We start from the raw sequence: 26,759 nt of genomic DNA on the forward strand, positions 1-26,759 counted from the left end.
GTCACTGAGAATGCATTCATTTGGTAGATCCATACATTATTTAATCTAGATAGCAAATGAAATATCAAACTTGAAATATTCTACATTGCTTGGTGAGCCAGCTCTAGCCAGCTGTTGTTTACAGACTAAGCCAAGTTTTTGCAGTTCCCATGACTGCCAACAATGATACACCTGACACTTGTTCCTGAGCCTGTCCTTTGATCCACACCTCCCACATCCAGTCTTTGTCTATTTACTCATTTATACTCATTGAAATTATGCATATTGTGTCTATAGATATAAAGAATATAAAATATAAATTAATAATTAGAATGTTAAACCAGTGTTACTTCCCCTGCTCCAGCTTAATTCAGAATTCATCAGCACAAATGGATTCATGCAAAAGAATAAAACATTTCCATGCCATTCTTGGCTGGTGACCCCAAATAATTTAAAAGCTACTTGCAAAGGAAATTGTTTTCCCTTCCTGACTCTCATTCAGGCAAATCTTTCTTTGCTGGTGTGGCAGGAAATCATGGAATGGCTGCAGGTATTAATCCAGACACTGCTCAGAGTGTAAGGCCAGCACAGGAAAAAACAGGTGGCTAAATCTGGGTAGGAAACAGGTACCCAAAACCTACAGGAAAGTTGGCTGACATCACTGACTGCCACAGAGTTGTCCTCTGGGATGTCACAAAATTCAAAGCAGGAAATGGCTATTTTTATTACCCAAAAGGCCAAGAGCTTTTGCTGTAAACAAACTGTACAAATGACATTTTGCCTCATTAGGATTCATACATTCAGGATTTAAAGATATATTGCTGTTAAGCCCTACTCTAAAAAAAAATATTAAAAGAAAATTAATAGAGGTTGACATGCATAAAAGAGAATTTGCTGTTATGAAAATAAACCTATTTTTAAGGAATAAGAATTCATGCTCCTTTCACTCAAAACAGTTTGTTGGTCTGGAGCCAGGGATCACAGGAGGTAATTTAGCAGGAAACAGAAAACACTAAAAAAAGATATGCAAGGGACTGCTAAATCTGTCTCAGCTGCTGAATCACATTGTCTCTTCCTGATCATTAATAAATCAAGTACATATGTAAATATATCTTGTGAAAGCAGATATTTAACCACACATGTTAAGATCAGCCTCCTACATTTTCTAAAGTAGTTCTAGAGGGGAGAAGAGAGATAAAAACCAGGCTGAGGTAATTGTATACTTTTTTTTCCCTAATTTTTTTAATCAAAGAATGAGCAGCCTCCAGCTCAGAAGCAGTATCATTAGCATGAGGGTGTAAGGATGTAATTATTGGGAAAGAGATTCTTCTGTCATACAGGAGAACAATTCAGAGCTGGAGTGTTTTAGGAATTTTCAGTTCATATTTTGGCTGAATGAGCTGCTCTGTTTCAAAACTAAGCTACATTTGTTTGAAGGGAGGGTTCCTAGGCACAGCTCTGAAATGGTCAATGTGTCCCACTTCCACCCAGGCAGGGAAGGAAGTCAGGCTCATGGGCTGCAGTTCCCAGCACCCTTTGGTTGAAGATATTTAAATTTTCAAATGTCTAGAGTGGTGGAGCCCCTTGGAAAGGATAAGATCACTGAGCTGGAGATCTGCTGGGAGAGAATCCCAAATGCAGGGAGGCAATGGCTTAGTTGTAACCCCCTCACTGCTATTCTGATGCCTTTTTTGCTTCTTTCAGATTTAAAACATAAATACTCATGAAGAATTTATATAAGTGGGATGATAGAGATACTCATAATATGTGCTATCACACATCATCCAGAAAAAAAATTAAGTATGTTTAATTTGCTTAAAATAAAACAAAATTTATGTATCTCTAGAGTAAGCTGAGAATTGAATTTCCTTAAAGTGAAATCTGTAGCAAAGAGTAAAATAATTTAGGTACCACAACCCATGAATCATGAACACACTACAGTGTTTGTTTACTGAGTAATTCACACTGCCCTGGCAGATAAATCTGGGAGAGATCTGTGAAACTGCTGCCATCACTGTGGCCTCACCCGTGTGAAGGGCAGAGCCTGGGATTTCTGGGGATTCAGGAGCTGGAGCCCTGGCAGTGAGAGGAATATCTGGACCCACTTTGAAAGCATGATTTCCAACCTGCTTTAAAAGCAGAAGCAGTCAGGGGCTGACGCAGGGGCGGCAGGGAGGTGCTCCAAGGGTGCAGGGGAGGAGATCCCACAAGGGATCTCAAAGCCCAGCAGGGCCAGAGCAGTGCAGGGCAGGGAAGGGTTTGTCTCACGCCTGCCCTGCCCCAGCAGCTCTGCTGAGAGGCAGGGAAGCCCTGTGGTGACAAATGACACCAAAGGGATGGCACCAGCACTGTGATGATCCCTGCTCACAGCAGGCAGCGTTTCTGCAGCAGACTTTGCTTCATTTGAGCTTTCAGGATTTTACCAGGCACAGGCAGTGAGGATGGAGGTGACCTAACCAAAGCTCTCTAAATTGGTGTCACATCCCCCTGCTGCAGCCTAACTCTGACTAACACACCTCTAATCCATTATCTGCTCCACCTCTAACTCTGTAATTGCTCACTATCCACACATCCACTGCTTGGTTCCACCAGACATTACTCATAATATTTCTAGCCATAGCATACATTAGATGATTGGAAAACCAGAGTCAGGCTAAGTCTGGTTTGCTCTGTTACCTGAATTCCAGACCTGAAGCAGCTGTGGCAGAGGAGAGAGCTCTCCAGCACATTCATGGACCCCCACACTCCCACACTCAACTTTTTAATGGTGTTAGCTCATTTCAGCTGACCTCTCTGTGCTAGAGGCCAGTGGTACCACAGACTGTTCTAGGGTTTGGGTCTGGATTTTTTCCCGTTTCTCAGTGGCTGCCTTATTTCAATGCTCTTTCATTCACAGCTCTCATCATGCAGGGGCCCCTGGAAGAGTCTGTAAAAGCAGCAGGATCAATGTCACACTCACCATCAGTTATCAGTGCTCTGCTTGTAAGGACCTTTCCCAGCATAAATTTGATTACTGCCAAGACTGTGCAAAGGATTCCACTTAGAACAGAGACACTGTACAGAAAATCATCCTGGGGGAAAAATAAAAACAAAAAGCCAGACATTAGTATGTCCTCTGGTCGTGTCACACCTGTAAAATGAAAAAAAGCACTAATTACTGTGCTACTTATTTATTATTATTAGTGCTACTGAGAAACACAACCTGAGACCAAGATTTCCTACCTTATGACTTCCACAACAGCTGGTGCTTATTTTGCTTGTATTGTCACCTGCAATTGCTTTTTCAGCCATAATTAATGACAGTTCCAATCAACAAATTGTGAATTGACCCGGCCTGGTCAGAGTCAGGAGATGATATTTACCTGTGGGGCTGAGTGCAGACTGCCAGGGCATCCAATGCCTGATGCCAGCACTAATGAAGTCCCCACAGGCAGGAGGAAGGCTTGAAAATAGAATCCCACTCACCAGAGAATATAGATTTTTGTGCAAGAAATAACCATTTAATGTTGTTTCTGATTCTGGGCTTGCTTTGGTTTTGTTTCATTTCCTTTTCCAGAAGTCTGGTTCAATCTACATCCATAAAGCTTCTGATGCTGACGTGCAAAGTCAGGTTTAGCTCTTTCATAGAAAACAAATTTTTTTCATGGATGTCCATTTCACAGAAACATTCCCATTGATTAATTTGCACGTGAAACATGGGCTGCCCAGGCTCCCTCAGGAGAGAGCTGTGTGTCAGGGCAGGCAAAGAGGAGTTAGTTAATATTGTTTAACACCATTCTCTAAAGGCCACCAGGAGCCCCCCAGCCCCTCCTGCTGACTGGTTTGTGATGGTTTGCATCAGTCCATAGGCTGCAGAAAAACCCACAGCTCTCAGCTGCCACCCAAACACAGAGCTTTGAGCTACATTCATTTATTACTCTTCAAAGAAACTTTAATTCAAGCTGTTGCAACACCAGTACAAGTAAAGGAAATAGCAAGAATCCTTTTTTAATTTGTATCTGCAGGTCTAAGTGGGCCAGTGCCACTGGGACCCTGGTCCTGATGAAAACACTCTGGCAAAAGTCCCCGTTGGTACCAAACATTGTCATGGTGATTCATCAGCTGCTCCATCCATTTTTATCATTTTAGCAGCAATTTGAAACCCAAAGAAATCAAAAAATGGTTTTGAAAGCTGCTTAGGAAGACACTGGGAATTAGATTACTGGTATAATGTACTCATATCCCCAAATAAATCATTCAATATTTTTTATACAATTTTGTATGTCGTATAATTGTAAAAGTCTACTTCACTCACATCATGAGCTCATTCTCTCTAGGCCTGGTACAATATTAACAATATTAAGTAATGAGACAAAATGTACTGAGGGAAAGAGAGTAAAATAAAAGCAATGAGAACACAGAACTCAAGTACTGAGTAAAGGTGGGATAAAAAGCATTCATAAAGTTATTTTAACAGGACAACTGAAAAATAGCCAGGCAATTTCTGAGTTCTAGGGAAGGACTAAGGAAATATTTGGTTGCTGTCAATCTAACAAGGAAAGTTGGGAGCTCTCAGAAGGTCTTAAGTGACAACAAAGTTTCAAAAGTCTGGATAAACTTTGCAAAAAACCCTCAAAATTTGAGATCCTTGTCAAAACTATGCCTCTAATTTTTACACATCTTTCTCAAAAAAAAATCTATGGATCATAATACAAGGTATTTTGCAAATTGTTCCAGAGATGTTCGAAATTCCAGTTATTGATTCAGAATCCTGAAAATGCAATGCCTTGTTCCCTGTGCTATCATATGAGGTTTCATCTCTTCATGGCACTTTATTCAGAGCTTTTTCTTGTTTTTTTTTTCTCGTCATGGCATGCTACAAATTTTTGGGGTGAATTCAGTGTTTTTCCTGCACATGTCACTAAAACACAGTATGTGGAAATGCATCTTGCTATTTGTTCTGCTTTACAGTCATGATCAAAATGAGTCTTGCTACTCTTCTGGAATCCAAGAATGACCTAAATGTACAGAATGACCTAAATGTACAGAAATCTCACAGATTTCTGAATGGAGTAATGAATTACTGAACAGCCTTTTTAATAGAAAATACATATTCAGGATCTAGAAATTGTTTCTAAGTTTGACTTTTTTCCCACTGAATCACATGCAACAAGCTCATTTTGTTGCCAATACTAACCACTAACTACTAATACTAACCCCTGATTAAAGAAAAGACCAAACAAATTGAAGCTGCTTTGTTATCACTGTGGATGCAAGAGAAGGAAGAAATTAAAAACCGTGCTCTGAATGCAGATGCTTTTGGTTGTGCCAAACAGCTTTTTTGAAGGTGATATTCCCAGCTTTATCTCTAAATAGAATCCAAAATCTCTAAACACCACCCAAAATCTCTTAACAGCATCCAAAATCTCTAAACACTACCCAAAATATCTAAACACCCAAAATCTCTAAATAATACCCAAAAAATCTCCAAACAACACCGAAAATCTCTAAACACTACCCAAAATCCCCAAACAGCATCCAAAATCTCTAAACACCACCCAAATTCTCTGAACACTACCCCAAATCTCTAAACACTATGCAAAATCTCTAAACACCACCCAAAACCTCCTAAGAGCACCTAAAAATCTCTAAACAACATCTACAATCTCTAAATAACACCCAAAATCTCTAAACAGCACCCAAAAATCTCTGAGCACTACCCAAAATCTCTAAATAACACCCAAAATCTCTAAACAGCACCCAAAAATCTCTGAGCACTACCCAAAATCTCTAAATAACACCCAAAATCTCTAAACAGCACCCAAAAATCTCTGAGCACTACCCAAAATCTCTAAATAACACCCAAAATCTCTAAACAGCACCCAAAAATCTCTGAGCACCACCCAAAATCTCTAAATAACACCCAAAATATCTAAACACTACCCAAAATCTCTAAACATCACCCAAAATCTCTAAACACCACCCAAAATCTCCAAACACAACTCAAAACGTCTAAACTTTATTCAAAACCTCTAAATAACGCCCAAAATCTCTAAACAGCACCCTAAAATCTCTAAACACTATCCAGAATCTCTAAACACCACCCAAAATCTCTAAACACCACCCAAAATCTCTAAACACTATGCAAAATCTCTAAACACCCCCCAAAACCTCCTAAGAGCACCCAAAAATCTCTAAACAACATCTACAATCTCTAAATAACACCCAAAATCTCTAAACAGCACCCAAAAATCTCTGAGCACTACCCAAAATCTCTAAATAACACCCAAAATATCCAAACACTACCCAAAATCTCTAAACATCACCCAAAATCTCTAAACACCACCCAAAATCTCCAAACACGACTCAAAACATCTAAACTTTATTCAAAACCTCTAAATAACGCCCAAAATCTCTAAACAGCACCCTAAAATCTCTAAACACTATCCAGAATCTCTAAACACCACCCAAAATCTCTAAACATCACCCAAAATCTCTAAACACTAACCAAAATCTCTAAATATTACCCAAAATCTCCGAACACTCCCAGCCCCAGCATCTCCCCGCAGGAGCCACCGGGAGGCGGCAGATCCCGCACGAACCGAGCGCGGCTGCGAGCACCAAACCAAAAGGAAAAAAAAAAAACAAAAACATTTAAACTCTCTTTTTTCAGTACTCCTCTGTGCTTTCTGGAGCCCCGGAGCCGGAATAAGGACAGTGACAAGGAGGGTTTGGGGGTGTAACAGAGCAGCCCAAAGCGGCGATGCCCAAAGCGGTGATACCCAGCAGCCGGGCTGCTCCCTGGGCAGGTGAGGTTGGAAAAGAACAAAAACATCTCACTATTTTGGCACTATTGGCACTATTTTGGTGCCAAGCAGCTGGAAATGCTTCAGGACAGCAGCATTCGGTGAATCAGCCGAGGGAAGGGTAATTCCTGGAATGCTGGGCTGAGCGGAGGTGAGGGACACGCTGCAGCGCTGCGGGCTCCAGAGGGTTAAACACGGCTGTGAAACGATTCCCAAGGAACGAACTCACCCTTCGGAGAGATGGAGGCAAGGAAAGCCGTAATGGAGATGTAAATGAATAAAATCAGGCGGGCCATCTGGCCCCACGTCCCTGCGGATGCTGCCCTGTCGGCAGCCCCTGCCTCCCATCTGACAGGCACCGGGGGCACATCCAGCACAGCGCCCCACGTGTGCTCCGTGTTATTTTAATTAAAGCAGCAGCAAATTGGGACAGATGAGAAAAATTTAAATTCTGATCATTTCCATACGATAAAGGCTTCCCAGTGTGGTAAATAAAGCGCCTTTCTTTTGCATTTCTTTTCATCATATTCCCTCACTGCTACCACACTGTACGTGAGCCTTAATTAAAGGACACCTATCTCTGATTAGATGGCTTCAGGTATAGACCAGCACTGCACATAAAGCAAGGTGCCCATCCTGGGCTGCCTGCTCATTACACAGCATTTTAATAGCTACAATGTCCCTACTTAATATTTATTTTATACTGTGGTTTTATGCTTTCTTTCCTAGCAATAAAGTCTTTTCCTCTTTTACCTAAGAAAGGAATAATAGAAGTCAGCAGGCAGCTTTCCTCCACTTTGTCCCAATGCCTTGTCCCCAGCTGTGCAGTTGAGAAGGGGGGGTTGCAAAATTGTCACAACAGTTCTGCCCCTGCTTTCAAGGATTTCACCAAAAGCAGCAGTAATCTTATGGCTCCAGAAAAAGTTTGTTGGGTTTTATGTTGCAACTTTGATCTCTTCCTGAATCTATTGTAGAAAGTAAAAAAATAAAAAACTTCACAATGGATTCTTCAGTGCTTGGCTTACTAGGTAGAAATATTTAACCAATTCCCAGCCTAGAAATTAAGTTGTGGCTGATTTATGCTCCTAATCTTTCCCTAGAATGCATATTGCTAATGCTGACCCTAAAACTTTGCCCTGACTTCATGTTTTATTTCTACCAGTTCCTCTCTGCTCACTCTCCTTCTGTTACAGTCCTTCCACTTTTGAGGTGCAAAAATGTTCTCATTTCACCTGCACTGTGCAGTGTGGAGTCAAAAGGAATGGGAGGGAGGAAACTCTGTCCTTCCTTGGTCACTCATCCCACTGCAATCCCAGAACAAGCTGCTTCTCCCATCCAACAGCTGCAGGCTTCCTTCCACTCCTCTGCCCTCTCTGAACCAGCCAAGAGTTCCTCCTCACTCCTGCAGGAGCTGGGAATCACTGCTGCTGCCTTTTCCCTGCCATTTTTTCCCTTTCCAGAGAAGCTGGTGTCTCACAGTGTTTTGCCTCTGCTCAGCTGAGCCTGGCTGCTCTTGGCTGAGGAGGTAGGGATGTGTTTCTGGAATGCTGCAGATGGTGTTGGCAGGAGCAAAGTCATGGCTGGCCCAAACTGAGCTGAGTTTGTGTTGTTAAATATTAATTTTGCCCATCTCTGCAACTCACCATCTGTCTCCTGGAACCCAGCAATGACCCTTCCTCAGTCCAGGTGCTTGGTGGCCATCCTCCCCAGCACCTGCCAGGTTCTGCTCCCCATCCCTACCTTCCCACACCTCCCACAGCCTCCTGCTCCTCCAGCTCCCCCAGCAGCTGCCAAGGCATCTGGGCACACTGGGATCACTAAAAGCCCCTCTGCAGAGCCTGTTACTCAGTCAAAAAGGACTCCTTCCCCTGAAGGATTATGTTACTATATAGAGAGCAACAAAGATGTTTCTATTACAAACACTTAAAAAAAAAGAAGTCCAAATCTCTCTCACACTTTCTCCCAAGTAATAAATAGTTTATGCAATCAGTCTAAAGGGAGCTCCTGGGAAGCCAGAGGGTCTCTCTCACTAGCAAGCTTCAAAAGGGATGAGTTCTAATTGCACTTCACTGTCAGAAAACAAACCAACAGCCCAGTCTCTGACTCAAGCAGGAGACAGTCTCTTCACATGGAGATACAAAGAACTATTATTAGTACCAAAAAAAAAAAAAAATCTTATGAATGTTTAAACTTGTCTTTGGTGTGACAAAGCAATCCCACAGCACAGAATGCTTTTTCAAGAAGCAGATAACAAAGGCAGGGTGTGCTGGATGCCACATCAAGGCATGGGGCCTGTGAGCTGAGGGAGCACAGAACTCTCTCAGGTGACCTTAGGACTCCTGCAAAGAGTCTGCTTAACTATTAGATCAGTCATGCTTCCCATTCTCCCATAATTCATCCACCAAAGTTATGAAACACAAATTAAAATTGTGTTTGTCCACCCTCAGAAGAGTGAGACTGACGTTTCCTATGAGCAGGGAGCTGAGCCCAGCAAAGTATTCCACATCACCCACCAAGTGGGGAGCAGCCACCAGCTTTTCTTTCTTATAAAAGCTGGAAAAATCTCTTTATGGGAAAATCTGGAAAATCTGCTTTTCACCTAGGCAAAGAATGATGTGTAGCTGTTCATTTGCCCTAACCCTGGCTTACTCTTCAATTCAAGTATCCACAATATTCTCAATAACCTGCAAGAAGCACATGTATTTTGGGCCAAACTCCAAGCCATACACAGAAATAACAATTATAAAGCAGGATTCTCATGTATAATTAATGTGTATGATACTTTGATTTGAAATGGCAAGCAATAAATTATATATGAGGTTTATAAATGTATAGGGAAACATGTATAAGGACATATGTGTATATAATCATAAATGTTATTTGTTATGTTGCTACTGGCCTATAAATCAATGGTTGACATTGTTGAATATATGTTTATGATGTATTTATTTTAAACTGTTAAACCAATAAATCAATTAGAACTCACAAAGCTACACTGTGCCACCCCTACCTTCCTTTTTCAGCTGTAATCAATAACATACAATAGAATAACATATGGCCTAATTTTTCAAGAGATTTCATTTATGAAAGCATTGGAGGCACCACATGAGATGGGCTGCACATACTTCATACACAAACTGATTACATCTTGCCTTTGTCCTGCAGGAAATGTCACAAATATTGCATGATGCTTGCTTACTCTTGCAAAAAAGTGTCCTTTGCCATACTAATGAGGACAAATGCCAAACTGCATTGACATTACATGTGTTATACTATTACCCAGGGAAATGCAAGCAGTAACTGCATAGTAAATGGATATTGATTTACAACCCCAGGTGAAATTAAAACAGCCTTTCCCAGTGTGCTTGGGGTTTTGAGCCTTCTTCAAGAAACAAGAGAAAGTCTGCAAATTATTTGTGGCAATGGTCAAAATAAAGCACATCATTCACATCTAAATTATGTTTGTACTACCCAAGAATATCTAGTAATTGGCATGAGGAAGGTAAAGGAGCAAATGTTGAAGGGTTTTTTATCACAGAACTGGCAAGCAGCAAATGCAAACACAAAGCAATTCTCAAAACCTACACTCAAGGATTTTTAGATTCCTTTCTCAATATATTAATAAAATGTCAAAAATCACTAAAATCTACACAAAAATCCAAGCATGTCATCAACAGTATGCAAAATCACTACTGCTTCCTTATTTGCAGTGAAATGTGTGTGTATCAGATCCTCAGGGACAGCACTGGCTGTGGATATTGCTCTCTGAAACATCAATAAAGGAATGGTAATTCCTTCCCCTATTGGGAATTATCTTATAATGGCTAACACAGGTAGGAGAACAAATGCTGAAAGTAACAATGAGGGAAATATTCTGAATCTCATAGCTTGGGGAAAAGGAGCCTCAGTAAATGATTTCTGAGCCAACAAGAAATTATTCTATTTTAGGTTCAATACTCATCATTGTAGGAAAAAAAAACCATTTTAAATTACATGATCTGAGAAATATTCATTTAAAATTAACCTCAAGGGTAAACAAAAATGAAGACTTTCTCTTCCAAATGTCAATTACTGATTAGCTTTTTAATTCAGGTGTATAGAACAAGAGCTAAAATTATCAGAAATTTTAATTCCAAACACTCCAGAAAGAAGAGCAGCTGGCCTACTTCATCTAACACTTTCAGCAAGTGCTGGAACAAAGGAAAAAAAGAAAAAAAGGGAGAGGGGGGAAAAAAGTCAAAGATCTGGCTGGTGAAAAATATTTCCTTAGGGATCAATGATGTGAAACTGAAATAATAACTGCAGCATGTCATATTGAAGCAGGCCCATACAGAATAAATATTCCCAGCGAAATAAAAAATTCCCAGCTACATAAAAAATAGGACAAGAACACAGAAATAACTGGAATTTGCAGCTGTAATGTTCCCACACATCAATGGCACATCTCTCTCTCCTGTATAAAATTTGGTCTCTTTGGGTTTTTTAATCTTTCCATATTTTTTGGGTTTGATAGTGGCACTCAAAGATCCTGGGAAGGGCTGGGGGCTCTAAACAGCTCCTGTACAGGAATCTTACCCAAAAACTGAAGCATTCTAGAGACACAAGTGAAGGAAACAGCAAGATTTCCTTCCAAATGTGCTCCAAGGCAAGTAGAAAATGTCAGCACATTTCTAAATTCTCCAAATGAGGAAGCCTTAATTAAAAATATTTTCAGGCAATTGAGAATGAAGGCCACAGCTGGACAAAGGGACTGGCACACACGTGCTGGCAGAAATTGTCTCCACCCCCACACCCAAATTTGCCTCCAAAGGAAAATGAAGCATCTCTACAAATCCAAGGTGAGGTTGCATGGCAGACAAATCTCCACTGGAAGTGATAGGAAAACTCTACTCTCCTCATTTACTCCTCTCTCCAAGAATCAGAGACCCTTCATATGTTTTTTAATGCTCACAAAGGGTGATGTAAAAATCCCCAAAACTGTGAGAGAAAAAAAGATCCATTCCACCTCTCACTGCACATATTCAATATTGGCATTTTCCAGCCCTCTTGGACAAGCAGATCCCTTCAGTTGCAATATTCTCCTACATCTACCTTATCAACCCTGAAATTCATGACTTCAGTAAATAACTCATTTCAAGACACACAGCATTCCATGGATCATTGTTGAAGAACACTGCTCTACATCACAAATACCAGAAAACATTGGCACAAGGGATGGTGTTTTGAACACTGAGAATTATTGTTATTATATCTCAGTTGCTTGAAAACGAAATTTTCACAGTTAAGAGATGTATAATTAATAAAAATACAGAATTACATAATAAGTGTATAATTAACTGTCTGGCCAACTCTCCTGACACAGAGTATCATTTTTCAGGGCAGGCTTCTTTTTAATTATAATATAAATACAAAGTCCTGTGCAAAGGGAAAACCATAAGTTTACCTAATAATGACAATTTCTGGACTTGCTGCTAACTGCAGGAAATGAAATCTACAGTTAAAGTTCTCTAAAAATATCAATTCAGTGCTAAACAGTAATTTGCAAAAGTGAACATATTGCATAAATCCCTGGTGACCCTCATCCTTTGAATTCCGTGGGCTCTCCAGGCTTTCTCATCTAAAGATGGAGATAAAATTAAAAAGAAAAGCATGAAGAAAGTCACTCAATACCAAATTTGGACCTTTTGGGCCAGTAGAGCCATGGTTGCTGTTGCATGTAGGAAACAATCACACAACCAAAGCCAAAATTCCAGACAAACACTTCTCATTAAATTCATCCAGGTTATTTTAAACTAATTAATCTACCTGGTCATTCATAACCTGCCTTACAGGCTATGTCAAAGTTCACTACAGCCCTCAGCATTTCAAGCTAGGGAACCAAAAGGAGAAATCCACTATTTCTGTGTTTCCCAAGGTTTTGATGCATTCAAAAGAATTACAAAACCACTGCCTGTGCTGAAAGCCTGTGTTGTGACATAACACTACCTACTGGTTATTTTTACTTGAGACACAGCAAGAGGTAACACAAACAAGAAGCAGAAAAGGAAGGCAGGAGCAATATTAAGAAATGCAGAAAGTCGGGAGCTCTAATTGTCCTCCCTCCTGTGCCAGAGCAGATCAGGAGTGCTGCCATTCACAGGGTTTCAACAAAATCACATCCAGCATGGAAGAAAAGAGAATTCAAATGGGTGACTGGAAAATGCCTGGCTGAGCTAACCATGAGCTCCTCCCTGTAAATTGAGCAGCACCTCCCTGCAGCCTAACAGGAACCTGGGGGCATTTCAGGCCCTTACACAATGGGGAAGTCAAGGTGGAAATGCCATTAATGTGCAGTACAGCTGTCACTCTCCTCCTGGTCCTCTGAATCCTTCTGAGGGTAGCCAGACCTGCACCTGAAGCCATTATGTGAAATGGCAACAAATACAGGAGACTCCTGTTTCTGAGTGTCTACATAAGTAAAAGAATATCTGCTCAAAACATTTGGAAAATACTTCAAATGATTTCTTAATCACATGATTTTTATATTTTCTCTTATTGCTAGTATTTTCATGAAAGCAATTATTTCAAGATTCACTTTAAGGACAAGAGACTCTCTACATCAAAGAATTCACAAAATTTTTCCCAGAAACTTTTTTGCCATGTGCATATTAAGAATTGACAGATACATAACCAGTGTATCTCATATGCAACAAGAATTACAATGAGCCTCCTATAATTGATCCAGAATTGTTCAAAAGTTATTGACTCTGCTTGTAGGATTTTAGTCAGAGTTCTTTACCATTAGCGAGCAGATACTTAAGTACCCAGTCTATTTAATTTCTAAAATTAAACTTTTCCAGATCATATTGTTTTCTCCAAAACATCTGCAATTTGAAATGAACTCAGAGAAATTATTACAAAGTTCCTTAAGTTAAAGAGAAATAAAGACATAAAAAGAGAGTTTATAGCTCTGAGAACAATGCAGTCAGTCATGTTGGTTTGCATAATTATTATCATTAGGTTAATCTTGTATTCCTCACATAGAGCAGTGCATTCCCAGCCATCTCCATCCTCAGGGCTGACAGTACCAACTTTGTGTTCAGCATCTGATCCCCAAAAGCAACATTTTCCAGTTGGGTTTTTGCCGCATTATCTCCCTTAAGATTGAAGTCACACAGCTAAAATTTCACAAGATTCTTGAAAAATTACCCACATCTTCAGTGACCTTTGCTGCAATAAAGGGCAACAAGGATGTAAACTGTACCAAAAAATCATGGGACTCTGACTCACATGTGAAACTTCTGTTGAAGCACAGATCCTCTTAATTTAGTGCTGAGCTCTTCACCCGTTTTATACCAGTTTGGGACACTGGTGGAGTTACACTACCTTTCCTTGGTCCTAATGTTCTGCTCTTGCTCACACCACAAGGATAATTCCCTGGTCTCAGAATAGCAAGTTAATATCAAACCCCAATAACACAGATGTCACACAGAAAATATTTCAGGTCACTACTTTGATACAGAACTGGTTACTTCACTGCTATGCAAAAAACTATTAACAGAAAACATTGTTACTGTTATATATGATATATAGCCACACATTAAAACCAAATTACATGGTAAGATACTACAGAAATTAGTATCATTAGCAATTAGTTCATCAGTGGCCCAAGAAGTAGAAGACAGCACCCTGGATAAAGGAGCAGAGGCAGAAACTTCTGCCTCCTACTGATGAAATTTGAGCAGATTTCCCCTCTGCTCAGATGCTGATGGCATGGCCTGGGCAGGTACAGCTTTGCTGGGAGCACAATCAATCAACAAAGACCCAAACAACTGAGAAGAACAATTTCTGCTTAGAGCAGCTAAGGGAGCAACAAGCAACCTCAAAATCAGCATCACAGTGAGGCACAGCTATGGCAACTGGAAAGGTTTCTATTCAACAACATCCTCTTCCCCCAGTTATTTTTAATGTTGGCAACCCCTAGGTACTACACCTCACTGGCCATGACTTGCAGCAGTGGTGCTGTCCCCTGAGGCTTCCATTTTTCACTGTTATTCTGAGTTTGCACAGAGATATTTCACTTGTGACACAACCTTTGCTGAATCAGTTTCCCATGGGGAGATGTACTGAAAGGCTTTGAAATTAAAATACTTGCCATGTCATTTTAGAGACATGGAACAAAAGTACCATCTCTTGTCATGCCATGCTCCAATCTACATTCCAGGCAGAATTGCCAGGTATGAAAATCCTTCAGGTGTGTGTGTATGTGTGTGTGACTTCTATCCTGCCACCACTCATCCACAGCCCATGCCCTGCCAGATAGATCCTTCAAACTGCTGGTAGTACTTGAGTGCCTAGATGAGTGAGAACAGTCACAGGAGGAAGATTATCCATCCACATTTATAGGTCTGATTCCATATATTTTCCTACTGTAACTGCACTTAAAAGAATTAAAAAAGAGGAAGTACAATATCACAAAAATCATTAAATGCAAATCATGAAAAATGTTCACAATCCAAACATGAGACATTTCTCCCCACATCAGAAATAGAGCCCTCTCTTGTAGATTGAACTTGTAATGATGAAAGTGTAAGATATAGATGAAAAAACTTTTAAATTTCTGTTCCTACTGATAGAATTATTAGAGCATTTTCCCACAATGAATTAGACTGAGACATCTGAGTTAACCTGATATACACTACCAAAAATTCACCATAATTAGTGTTTTAATTATGGTTGTAACCTCCCTTTTCCCTTCTCCTTCATTGAGTCAGGACTATATATTTCATTTTCTCACTAAAGAGGAGTCAAGCTGTTGCCAGTTTGCACTGTTTGGCTACAGACAAGTTAAGAATTTGTCCCTTAGCTGACCATCACAGCAGGGTCTCCCCTCACCCTCACCTTCCTCCTCCTCAGCCTCACTGGCCCCAGGCTCACCCCCCAACCCAGTTCTGTCAAAATGTTTTTGTTGGGTTTAAGAACTGACTACTGAAAGTGTTTGAGCTAACCCAGATCATTTTGACAGAACCAGGCTGGTGAACTCCATGTGCTGGGATGCTGGCAAAGCTGAGGAGGCAGTAAACTATGAAGACTGGAAAAGAGGGCAAGCAAAATGCAAAGAGAACATGAATCACCTGCAGTCAAACAATGCACCTGGCTGCAGCTCAGTAATCTGCTCACTCATGGGCTGTGCTACTCATCTTCACCCAGATTTCCATACACCACTGAAAACAAGCTCCTGGAATTGCCCAGCTCCTTGCAAGTTTCCATGAGAACACGAGACCCATTTGGTCATCTGCACTGCTAACAGTGGGTAACAGATGGAATCCCATCTTGGCTTTCTGATTTTCCAGCTCTGCCTCCATCTCCTGGTTGAAAGGAAGGAGTTTTGGTTTCTGTGTGATGCTCTGTGGAGAATGCCACTTGGCAGGGTGAGTCCTTGAGGTCAAAGGCTAAGCACACAGCCTGACCAAACTTCACAAAGCTCTGAGTCAGGCTGTGCACACAACAACTGAACTGACAAACTCATTTTATTTGAGCACATTAGGAAGAGTCTTGTGGGAGCAGAACCACTGCCAAATGGTTTTCCCAGTGAGCAGCTTGTTAAGATGAGTGGGAGTTAATAGCCAGTACTGCAAGGAAGCAAGCAGGACAGGCCAGAGCAGAGCTGGGAGATAAAGGCCACTGGGGAGAGCTGCTCCACAGGCCAGGGAGGGGCTGCTTCCACAGCCAAAAGAAAGCAGAGAGCAGGAGAAAAGCCCTTTGTGATGCTCCAAGGTGAGTCAGTCCAAAAGCCAGCTCTCTCACCCAGCATGCTGCCCTCACCTGTTCCATCCCTGCCACACGTACATGGCTCTGGAGTTGGAGGCAAGAGCTGGAAGAAATTAAAATATAATCCAAAAATATATTTTTTCCACACTGAAGATAAAATACTGAAGCCATTGGAGAAGTAAACTGTGGAAACATTCTTCTCATAAAATTCTAGTACATTCATTAAGCTCAGAGAGGCCTCCTCTCTGTAAATGAACTCCCACAGTCCTGTGTAGAAGCTTTAAGTGGTTACACTGAGAGAGATTTGGGGTCAAACCTATAAAAAACCCATAATTAAACTCCAGAAGTAGACTAGACTCCATCACTTAAACAAAAATACTGCTGGAAGAGCAGGAGCAGCATGTGAGCCAGGCAGGAAAGGCACCTGCTAGAGCTCCACAGAGTTCAGTGGGGCTGCTGGAAGGAGACACTGGCAATTCTCAGTCCCACTGGCAGGGCAGGGAATAAAGAGAACATTTAAAAGAACAGGAATCACCTTACCACTTCTGGAAGCACCCTCTTTGCAAGATCATGGATGGCTTTGATCACAATACATATTGATGACAGCAGGAATATGACACCCAAGATAACACAAGCCCTGGGGGGGAAAATAGAGAAAAATACAAAGAAATGTTAAGAACATATTTGAAGTTGCCAACACTTCCAGGGTAACAGAAGGTGACAGAATATTAATAATAAAAAAAAAGTCTTAAGAAGCTAAAGATAGAGGTTTAAATTAAAGAACAGAATGAAACATCCAGTTCTTCTCCCATTCTTAAAACCTGGATTATGTATGAGAAGGCAGGGCACAGCAGATGATGCTCTATTCTCTGATGTTTCAGAGAGAAAGCCCTGCCACTTCTGCTCCTGATGATTTATAACAGAGCCCTCTAGAGAAGGACTGTTTCTCTCTGTGTGTTTGTTTTGCTAGGATCTCCCATTAGAATAATGAAAGGAACTTCATTCTCTTTACTAACCCAGCAGAGATATTTGGTAAATGTGGTTCCAGAGCCTGGAACAGCTGTTTCCTGCCCTTTCCTCCCCAGTCAGGCATGACATGACCCAGGAACTGGTCCACAAAATCTGGCTGACTTTGCCTAAGGCCACTTGCTGAGCCAGTGACTGCTTGACACAAGACACATGAACTTCCTGCAAGGATATGCTGACATTTCATCTGACAGCCATTCTGAAAGACAAGCTTTTCCATCCCCCACAACAGGCTTAAACCAACACAGCCCCAAATCTGTGAGCTGGAAACTGTGGATCACATTTCCTGTTGCAATACCTAGAATTGGATGCCTGCTGAATGCATCTTGCCTTTCCCTCAGCACACCTTTTATTCCCTGCACACTTCTGGGCAAGAGAGGCAAACATTCCCTGGGGAATGCCCTGACCACTGGCTGGATTTTGTTCCCACATAAATCAGAGAGTTTGGGGTTGTCTCTGTGGACTTGCCAAACACCCAAATATTTTGCAAATTTGCCAGCAGATACACAATGGCTTCAGCAACCTTGATCTGTTTCTCTTATTCTCCAGCTCAGTTTTACTGTGGCAAAAGAATTCCCATCCACCTACTTACCCAGAAATAGCTGAAGTAGATAGATGAAAAAGAAGAAGATAACAACAGTGACAAGGGTATTAATAGCAGACAGAAATGCAGACTGAGGTTTGAATAAGCATTCAGTAGTCGTATTTAGCAAGCCTAGCTTCTCCTTTATATGCTGGCTTTTGGAATCCACAGCCATGCAAAATTCATGAGTATAGTACTTCAAGCAAAAAAATACATGGTTTTTTGCCTTCTTGAGTGTATTGATTTATCTGCAAAACCACCAAGACACAACACTGCACTGTCTTCTTTTAATCTCATTTACTAGAAAGAAATAATTTCTAACTAGACTGCAAATCATGCAAAATCCAACTACAAATGTAAAAAATAACAAACCTCCTAAAATTAATCTGAGAAACTGTAGTACATAATAAACAAGTTGCAGTTGGTTATTGTAAGCATGCTCTACTTTCACTGTGCTAGACCACAAAAATGTTAATACAAGCCAGCCCATTTCCATCTGCTAACAATCACTGCTGTGTAACTAGAGCGTTTCCAACTGCACATGAAGGGTGTTAGTGCCAAGGTGCTTGGCAAATGCAACTTCATTAATAACATTCAATTAAATTAGGTGAGCAAACTGCCATTTCTAAACAGGTTGAAATCAACTCAGAAGTACCCATAAAAACTAATGAAAGAGGAGTGATGCAGAAGTGAGGGTGGACTGATAACACAGAGAAGAATTTACGATAACCCTGATAACTTTGTCCTAACCCTTGACTCACATCTCCAGCATCTCTTGAAGATCATGTCCTTATTTTACAGCCATTTCTAGCTGAGTTAGTGTCAGAGGTTACCACTGAACCCACTAAATAGTTACAGTTATAATTGATCTGTAAAGCAAAATAATTGATGCTACAGGTTTGACAGGCAGCAGAAAAGCTCTAATGAAGAATGCATGAATCTGGAATCTCCTCCAGTCCCGTGTAATATATTGCTTCTAAAAAAGGAGGAAGAAAGAAAATTTCATCAAAACATTTTAAAACAAAGTGTAAAATCTTTATTCGGTTTTCAGAAGCAATAATCTTTCTGGAATCTTTCAGAATGCAGTATAGTTTGAAGAATAGAAAACTAATTCACAAAGGACAAGGTGAGGGCATCTCTCTGATATTCAGGCAGCAATCAACTTTTAACTCAGCTACATCTCGAACTTTCAAAGTTGTTTTTTTTCTTAAAGCAATTTGGAATGTAAAAGTAATGAAAACTACAAGATAATTAAATATTACAGATTTAACAGTGAAACCACCAAGCCTTCTTTAGTTTGCTGTAGGTGTTGGTAGCTGATCATGATCTGCCAAGAGTTCTTGATGTGTTTTTGAGGCAGTATTTGTATGTGAAAATCCAGAAGACAATATGAAGTGTAATTCATTGTTTTAGAAATTGCCTTATCATTTCAGCATTATTTTGTCACATATGAAACACTCTGTTAAATTGGTTGTACTGCAGCTCCAGGCATTTAGAGTGAAATAATTTAGACTCTCAAAACCATCAAAGACTTTACACAGGTTTGGAGCTTATGTCCCTGCTAGATCACTTCTAGTGGAATTCAGACACCTGTATAAATCTTAAAAACAAAAGATTGATTCTGACAATTGAATCTTGACAATTTTCAAAAGATGTTTTCTTGAAAGCAGTATTACAACCCACATACAAGCCATTTATATTTATGCAGCCCTATAAATACCCATTTTGTACTACAGAAGCCCTGGATTTTTCACAGCCATCAGAAGCAGATCAGTGTAACTGCATTACAGCACACACAGCTGCCACCTCACCTCTTCCATCACATAGTCCCTGTGTGCAGCTCTAACAGACACAATTCCTCATTTTGATGACAAATTCTCACAACCCATAAGGAAACCAGAAAAGGAAATCAATCACTGTAAGCACCTGATATTCTTTTCCTTAATCAAAAATTTGTTGCTTTGCATAAGTCAATGGCTTTTAAGCAGGTAGCTATGAAAAGTACTGAGATTCAGGGGCTTCCATGTCCACAAACTCAATTTTCAAGCTGCTATTAGTAAGTTAGCACTTCCCCCCCTCATTTTATGATAAAATTAATTTCCTAAGGAGAGTAACTCCAATGATCCAATTCATTTGCATTCAGTAAATGCAGCAGAACAGCCTCCTAGTTCATGAATTTAGCCTTTATTCTATCTTAAAGTTTGCAATTCTTTGTTATAATTCCCTACAGATAGTGATAAGTCTAAAATTCTCTAATGTTGCCAACACAGAATTAGAGATTATTCTCACTCAGATTTCTATGGTGATTAATTTTCAACATAATGAAGCAACTTTACCTTTAGCATGGCTTTGCCACACTAAACACCCTTTCCATGAGTTGACCTCTTTCAGAAAAAGAGGCTGCTCCTCCAGGTGAGCAGCACTCAGATTGATGTAAGACTTGCAGGTTTAGATTCTCAGAGACTTGTTTAGTAACATTTTATAAAAAATAAATCAATAATAGGAATGAAATTACAAATATATGCTGAGTAACGAGCTCTGCTATAAACTACCTCAAAAGTGATCAGGGAAAAGCTACACAAGGGTGACTGGAAATGGAGTTTTTCTCATATCAACAGCCAAGGCAAAAATTTCCTCTTTTTAATCACCATCCCATTCTCTTTCTGGCAAATCTTTACAGCAGCACTGTACCAACAAGGGTTTGCAATGGAGCCCTTGGAAATTCCTCCTCTCAAGTCAGCAAAGGTGGGACAACAGAATTAAAGATTCAGAAAAAATTAGTGATGCATATGAACACAATCTGCAAAAATGTGTCAACTTTCTCCTAGCAGCTCACGGGGAGTTGTTTTGGGGCAGTAGGGAGGGAAAAGGGTCTCTTGCTCTTGATGGTTTGTCTGCTATAGCCTGGAAAATATTTCACCACCACACTTCCAGTTCATTACGCTAATGCCTGAACCATGATGACACCACATGGAATAAAACAAGTTTGTCAGGAGCAGTCTAATTGCTTCCCAATTTTTTTTTTTCTGTTCTCCCACCTGCGTCATCCATTGCAGTATCCCAGATTAGCTGACCTGTTTTGATTATATGGGTAATTTTGTGGGAGGGTTGGGGGTGTTTATTACTTTAACCAAAGCAAAGAGGCTCACAGAATAACAGAAGAGTCTGGGATGGAAGAAACCTCCAAATGTCACCTGGTCCAACCTTTCACAGCACCTAGATCAGATTCTCAGCATCTTGGAAACTCCCCACAATGAGGGCTCTGCCACATCCCTGGGGAGGTTGTTCCAGTGATTGATTGCTCTCACTGTAAAAACTTTCTGGTATCAAGATTGCTTGCCTTACTCACAGAAAACATTTTGATCATTTCAGCTGAGCTACAGGGGTAAACATGACAAAAGGAACTGAAAAAAAATTCATTGTATAGAGCACGAGGATTTGTATTCATATTCTTGAGATAGGAACTCTATTCTCACATTTGCAAAGCTGCCATCTAAACAAGCCTCTGTTCTTTATCCAATTCTCTGGCAGCCACAATGCTGTAAATAAAAGAAAATACTTCTCATTTCTACATGTATTTTGGTTACCCTACAAGAGCTGGTTTACTCTATTTTAATTCTGCATTTCCTTGATTGTTAATAATCTTACCACATTATCTTTTCCTAAAAGAAATGAGATTTCCACCATGGATTAATAGTGGAACAGTTTCTCAGAGAGGCTGTGGAGCCTTGGAAGTTTTGGAGAGCTGTCTGAATGAAGTTTTGAGTGTCTTATTCTGATCTCACAGCTCACTCTGCTCTGAGCAGGAGCTTGTGCCAGAGACCTCCTGAGGCCCCTTCCAACCTGCAGTATCCTGTGAACCCATTAATTTTTAGTCACAAAATCTTTAACTCTGCAGGCTCTGTCAAGATCTTTCAGTACTAATGACTCCTAATAGCCCACAGAAAAGGAAATGTTAAAGTCTCTGCAGGCTGTTTTCACCACTGAAGTGGTGAAAAATATTACTCTGCAAGAAACTGTAACTTCACATTAAAATGAGCTGCAGGCCAATAAGAGCTCTAAGCCCAGGAGTAATGTGTGCTTCTTCAGCAAAGCAGAGAAAATCAGTTTTATGATGGATACAGAATTTAATCTCTGAGTAAACCCACCAATAGAGTTTAAGGAAGAAAAAAAATTATAAAATTAATTATTCTAATAAAAACTGTAAAAGTGCTAAATCCTGTTTCCCTATGATTAGAAGGGATTTCAGTATTAGTGGCTGACAGAGTGAATATCATGCAGGGAATCATTCAGGGGAAGTCACATGGTGTAACACAGAAGGCAACTGTCCAGGAGGTCTTTGCTCCTAGGAAAATATTTTTGAGCATGAAGTATTCATTCACTTTCCAATTCTGTATCTTTACTTTTTTCTCAATTGTCTTCCATGTCTAACCACATGAGAGGAACCCTTTACTATCTCTTTGCCTTTGCTGGTACTCCTGTTTTCATGCTTCCTTCCCAAAACCAAACACAAATTACATTCTGTGACTGCTCCTTCATTAATAACTTGGAACTTGCAGCAACCTGCCCCACATTTCTTCTTGAGGAGAGGCTGTCAGCCTGTTTAAACACTGGAACTATGGCAGCTCTCACAGCCTACTTAACACAGCCAAGTGTAAAATGCCAGTCACAGCCAGCCCAGGAATCCTCAAGTGCAGTCAAAACTGAATGTTGGAATCTAAAGGATAAGGATTTGGGGAAAAAGGTTCAAATTTGGTCACCAAAAAAATTATTTTCTGGTGGCAAATCAGTGGGATCTGCTTGATGGAGATGATGAGAAGTATGGTAGGGAAAATCTGCTGTCACACAAGTGAGGAATAGGAGGGATTGAGCAAGGGCCACTCCTGCGATGGAAATAGAGAAATCCACTCCTTTAAATAGAGAAATCCAAATTACAATGCAGCTGTTCACTAACAGTTGCTGCTGTTCTGTAACATGGCAGTCGCATTTGTCATGAGGGTGACATCCAGAACTCTGACAACTGTAACATCTGCCTCTTAAACTCATTAAAGGATTTTTCTAAAAAGAACTAGGCACTGTGACATATTATGGTAATACACAGGCAAAAGATGCAATATCAGCCTCAGTCTTGAGAGTCCTGTCATGCTCTACTGCTAATCTAAAGCTTCCTTGTGTCCAATTAGGCAGTTATATTGGCTTCTCTGGTATCAGGTGTAGCTCCTGAAGAGGTTTAGGACACCAAACTGTACAGAATCACAGCTGTTCAGGGTATTTACACCTGCCTGGTGCTCAGTGAGGAGGGAATGGAGTCAATTTATGACACTCTTTAAAAGGAACGAAGTGGGCTGTTCATCACACATGTTCCATAATCCACCCCCAACTGCCAGGATCCAGATCAGCATCATTACAGCTACTCTGTTTTTCTCACCATAAAAAAAAAAAAAAAAAAAAAAAACAAAAAAAAAAAAACATAAGCCCAAACTAGATTACACAATAAAGAGAATACAAGTAATAGTCCAAATGACCCCTGAAAATCAATTTTTCAATTATTGTGTTGGAAAAGTGTGCTGTGATATCACATGGTCTAACTTAAAAGACACTGAGGGGAAATGCTGGTTATGTCTGAGACTCAGATCAGCTCTGCTAGGGAACCATTTCATGCTGAAAGTGTTACAGGCCTTCTAAAACTTTTATTATCCCTTAGGATTTCAACCAGTTGCTGCAGAACAGGGCATTTACATACTTTAACATCACGCAGCCGAACTGGGGCAACATTTCCATAAATAATTTGATACCCCAGGTATGGAATATCTACCAGAAAAAGCTGACAGACATTTCTACAACTGGGGGGAGTTCAAAAACTCTTATGAATTGTTTTCTAACTCCTAGGTCTGCACAGACTCTGCAGCTGCACTTGGAGTACACCTGCCTTACAACCACCCTCCTGGCTCCAGCACTGCTCCTCCCTTGCAGCAGATGATCAGAGACTCTGCCATTCCCCCGAACCTGGAAATTACACCCTTTTGAGAACCTCTATAATATTCATTTTTATGGTGATCATCAAATTTAAGCACAGGAAACATCATATCCCTGATTTTATGTACATGTGCCTATGTGTAAATAGTAGGCAAAACACACAAATCCTGCTTAATCAACCACCAGTCAAGTAAAAGGAAAGGCTTTCATGGGGTTTGGATCTAGCTCCAGTAAAATCATTGCCAAGTCTACAGATGCCACAGTTTTTGAAACAGATTTTAGAATATATAAATATATACATTTTCTATTTCAAATTTAATATAACTTGTATGTGCGATGATTTTTTGGGGTGTGTTTGCACAAGGCATAAATGCATTTCTGTCTGCGTATGAGAAAAATTTGTGATTTCTACTTTTCTCTGAATATGGGATAATGAATTGATGGAGAAATTATGATGTTTGTTAAATCAGCCATATGAAGGACCTCTTTTACCTGGCACTTTATCTGGATGTAGAATTTTGGCCAAATATCTCAGAAGAAAGAATTATTTAGAAATTTTCAGTGTGGTTAAGAAGAAACTACACCTCTCCTCCTATAAAGCAGATATCCAAGCACAGGTGAACACTCCCTTTGAAAACTCTTTACTGTGCCTCATTCTGTGGGAGAGAATTTTCACATTCTGTGAAAATGTGGTGTGAGGCCAAACCCCTGGGAGCTGAGAACCACACATGAGCTGCAGAGGTGGGCTCTGAGCTCCATGCATTTGACATTTTTCCAGATCACTTAGGTATTCCATTCACTCATCACAAAAGAGCTTTGCCTCCAGCCACAGAGGTTTGCCCTGAACTGTGGGTAGGTGTGGATTTTGCCATCTGTGCTTCGAGTCTCTTTCGTGTGCATGGTATAGATAAAATTATCTTCAGTTTTTTCAATGTGACTGATATGTTGGGTCTGAACCCAGAGGATTATTTTCATTCAACACTACCTAAATAGACAGTGCTCATTTAGCTGGGTTAACCAGTACAGCAGAGCCAACCCTCACATGAAAATTTAAATACAATAGAAATACTGAAAATTTGGGTGGTTTTATTCAATTCTGTGAACCAAGTGAGAATATGCCCTGGAACCATCTAGATCAATATGCTTTCTTTTAGAATCAGAGGAAGAGAGAAGAGCCAGACCTAACTTTGCAGTATGGCAGTCATAAAAGGTGGCTTCTAATTCTTTCAAGCTTTGAGTGCAAAAGTGGGATACATCACAATCCCCATATTCCCATATTCCCATATGCCTAATTGTAACGCACATATATTCAGTATAACTTCTGCAAGACTCCTCATGACCAGATACCAGGGCAAATATTCCCAAGTGGTGTCATCTGAACATGAGCAAGAGAGAAAAAAGGGTTACAATTACTTTGGAAGGAGAGGCTCTCGCTCTCTTAGGGTCTCATCACATTTTCTCATGTGATTTCTCACATAATTTCTGATGAGGAGCAATCAAAGATCTTTCTTGGAGACTGCTTTTAGCTAAAGCTAAAAAAGAAATTCTTGGATTAAGCTGTTATAGTTGTGTTCTTCTGAATGTCAAAACAGGTGAGAACACCAGTTCCTCCTCCCCATAATTTAGGAATCCATTAAGAAGCAAATCCCCAGACCAGGCATTCTTCAGGGGGCAAATGGGCTCAGCATCCTGAAGTTACCAAATCCGCAGCCACAGCTCAGGTGTGGAGATGAAAGTTAAGGTACAGGCACACAGCAAAGCATTTAGGTAGTGCCTAATTGCAAAATGATTCTTCTCTTCTGGCAAAAAGCTTTCTCAGAAGCAGGTGGAGCTATGACAGATATCTGCACCCCTATCTACCACACTGTAGGTTTTAATTCCTGTAATTTTAGTATTAGTGCTCATGTTTCAGACAACAGCTCCACCAACAGAAAAAAAGAAAGGACATATCTGCATTCATTATGTATTATGTCATGGCAACATAGAGCACCACAAGTGTGTTCAAAATGATTAGTCCATGATATAATTTAATTTTCTTATTAGGTAATTTAGGAATGCATAGCCAGAGTCTGAAATACATAATCAAAGAACCCAAGCAAACAAACAAACAAACAAAACCACAACACCAAAACAGTGAAAGAAACATAAGAAATATGTGTTTTCTGCTCTTGCCATAATCCAGAATGTTCATTATGAGTCAGGATTCCTATTTACTCTGGCACTGGGTTAAGAGAGATGTTGACAGACTGGTTCCTGGGAAACACAGAATTTAACTTGATACCATCAACAAAATAATATATAGCAAACACCAGCTGCAACTGTCAAGAATCATGGTTTTAAATATGCTGTACAGAGTTGGCTTTTGCAATAAAAACCCCAGTAGCCAAAAATCCCAGAATGGATCCCAGAGGCATAGGCAGATACTGGGTCCTTGTACTGCATTGTACAGAAAAGCAAGATCTTTCAACCAACTGTACTGAAAGAGCTCTGGTTTTTAAAGCTTTCCCACAGGGCTGTGGACATGTAGTTTGTTAGTCTGTTTTTCCAATCCTTCTTTTTTGGTGGTATTTCTCACTTTCTTCTCAGACACAGTTCCTGCACCCCAGCCAAGTCCTGCATTCCTGAATTTAACAGAAGCTAAAAGCTGCCCCTGGCTGTAT

At 40.3% G+C, this 26,759-nt stretch overlaps 1 protein-coding gene and 1 long non-coding RNA gene across 2 annotated transcripts in view; one reads left to right on the forward strand and one right to left on the reverse strand.

Annotated features, from left to right (window-relative positions):
• TMEM163 (transmembrane protein 163) overlaps nucleotides 1–26,759 on the reverse strand; it is an 88,087-nt gene that overhangs the window by 4,041 nt on the left and 57,287 nt on the right. Inside the window, exons 5-6 of the mRNA XM_059476046.1 lie at nucleotides 17,055–17,151; nucleotides 2,939–3,050 (exon numbers count right to left, since the gene is read on the reverse strand). Coding sequence (XP_059332029.1) covers nucleotides 2,939–3,050; nucleotides 17,055–17,151 — 209 coding nt within the window. The remainder of the gene's footprint in view (nucleotides 1–2,938; nucleotides 3,051–17,054; nucleotides 17,152–26,759) is intronic.
• LOC132075536 (uncharacterized) lies at nucleotides 1,128–3,475 on the forward strand. The gene is made up of 2 exons (XR_009418781.1): nucleotides 1,128–1,190; nucleotides 2,876–3,475. It is a non-coding gene; the product is annotated as an uncharacterized LOC132075536 (long non-coding RNA).

The sequence above is a fragment of the Ammospiza nelsoni genome, chromosome 7 (assembly GCF_027579445.1).
Source record: "Ammospiza nelsoni isolate bAmmNel1 chromosome 7, bAmmNel1.pri, whole genome shotgun sequence".
Taxonomy (NCBI): Eukaryota; Metazoa; Chordata; class Aves; order Passeriformes; family Passerellidae; genus Ammospiza; species Ammospiza nelsoni.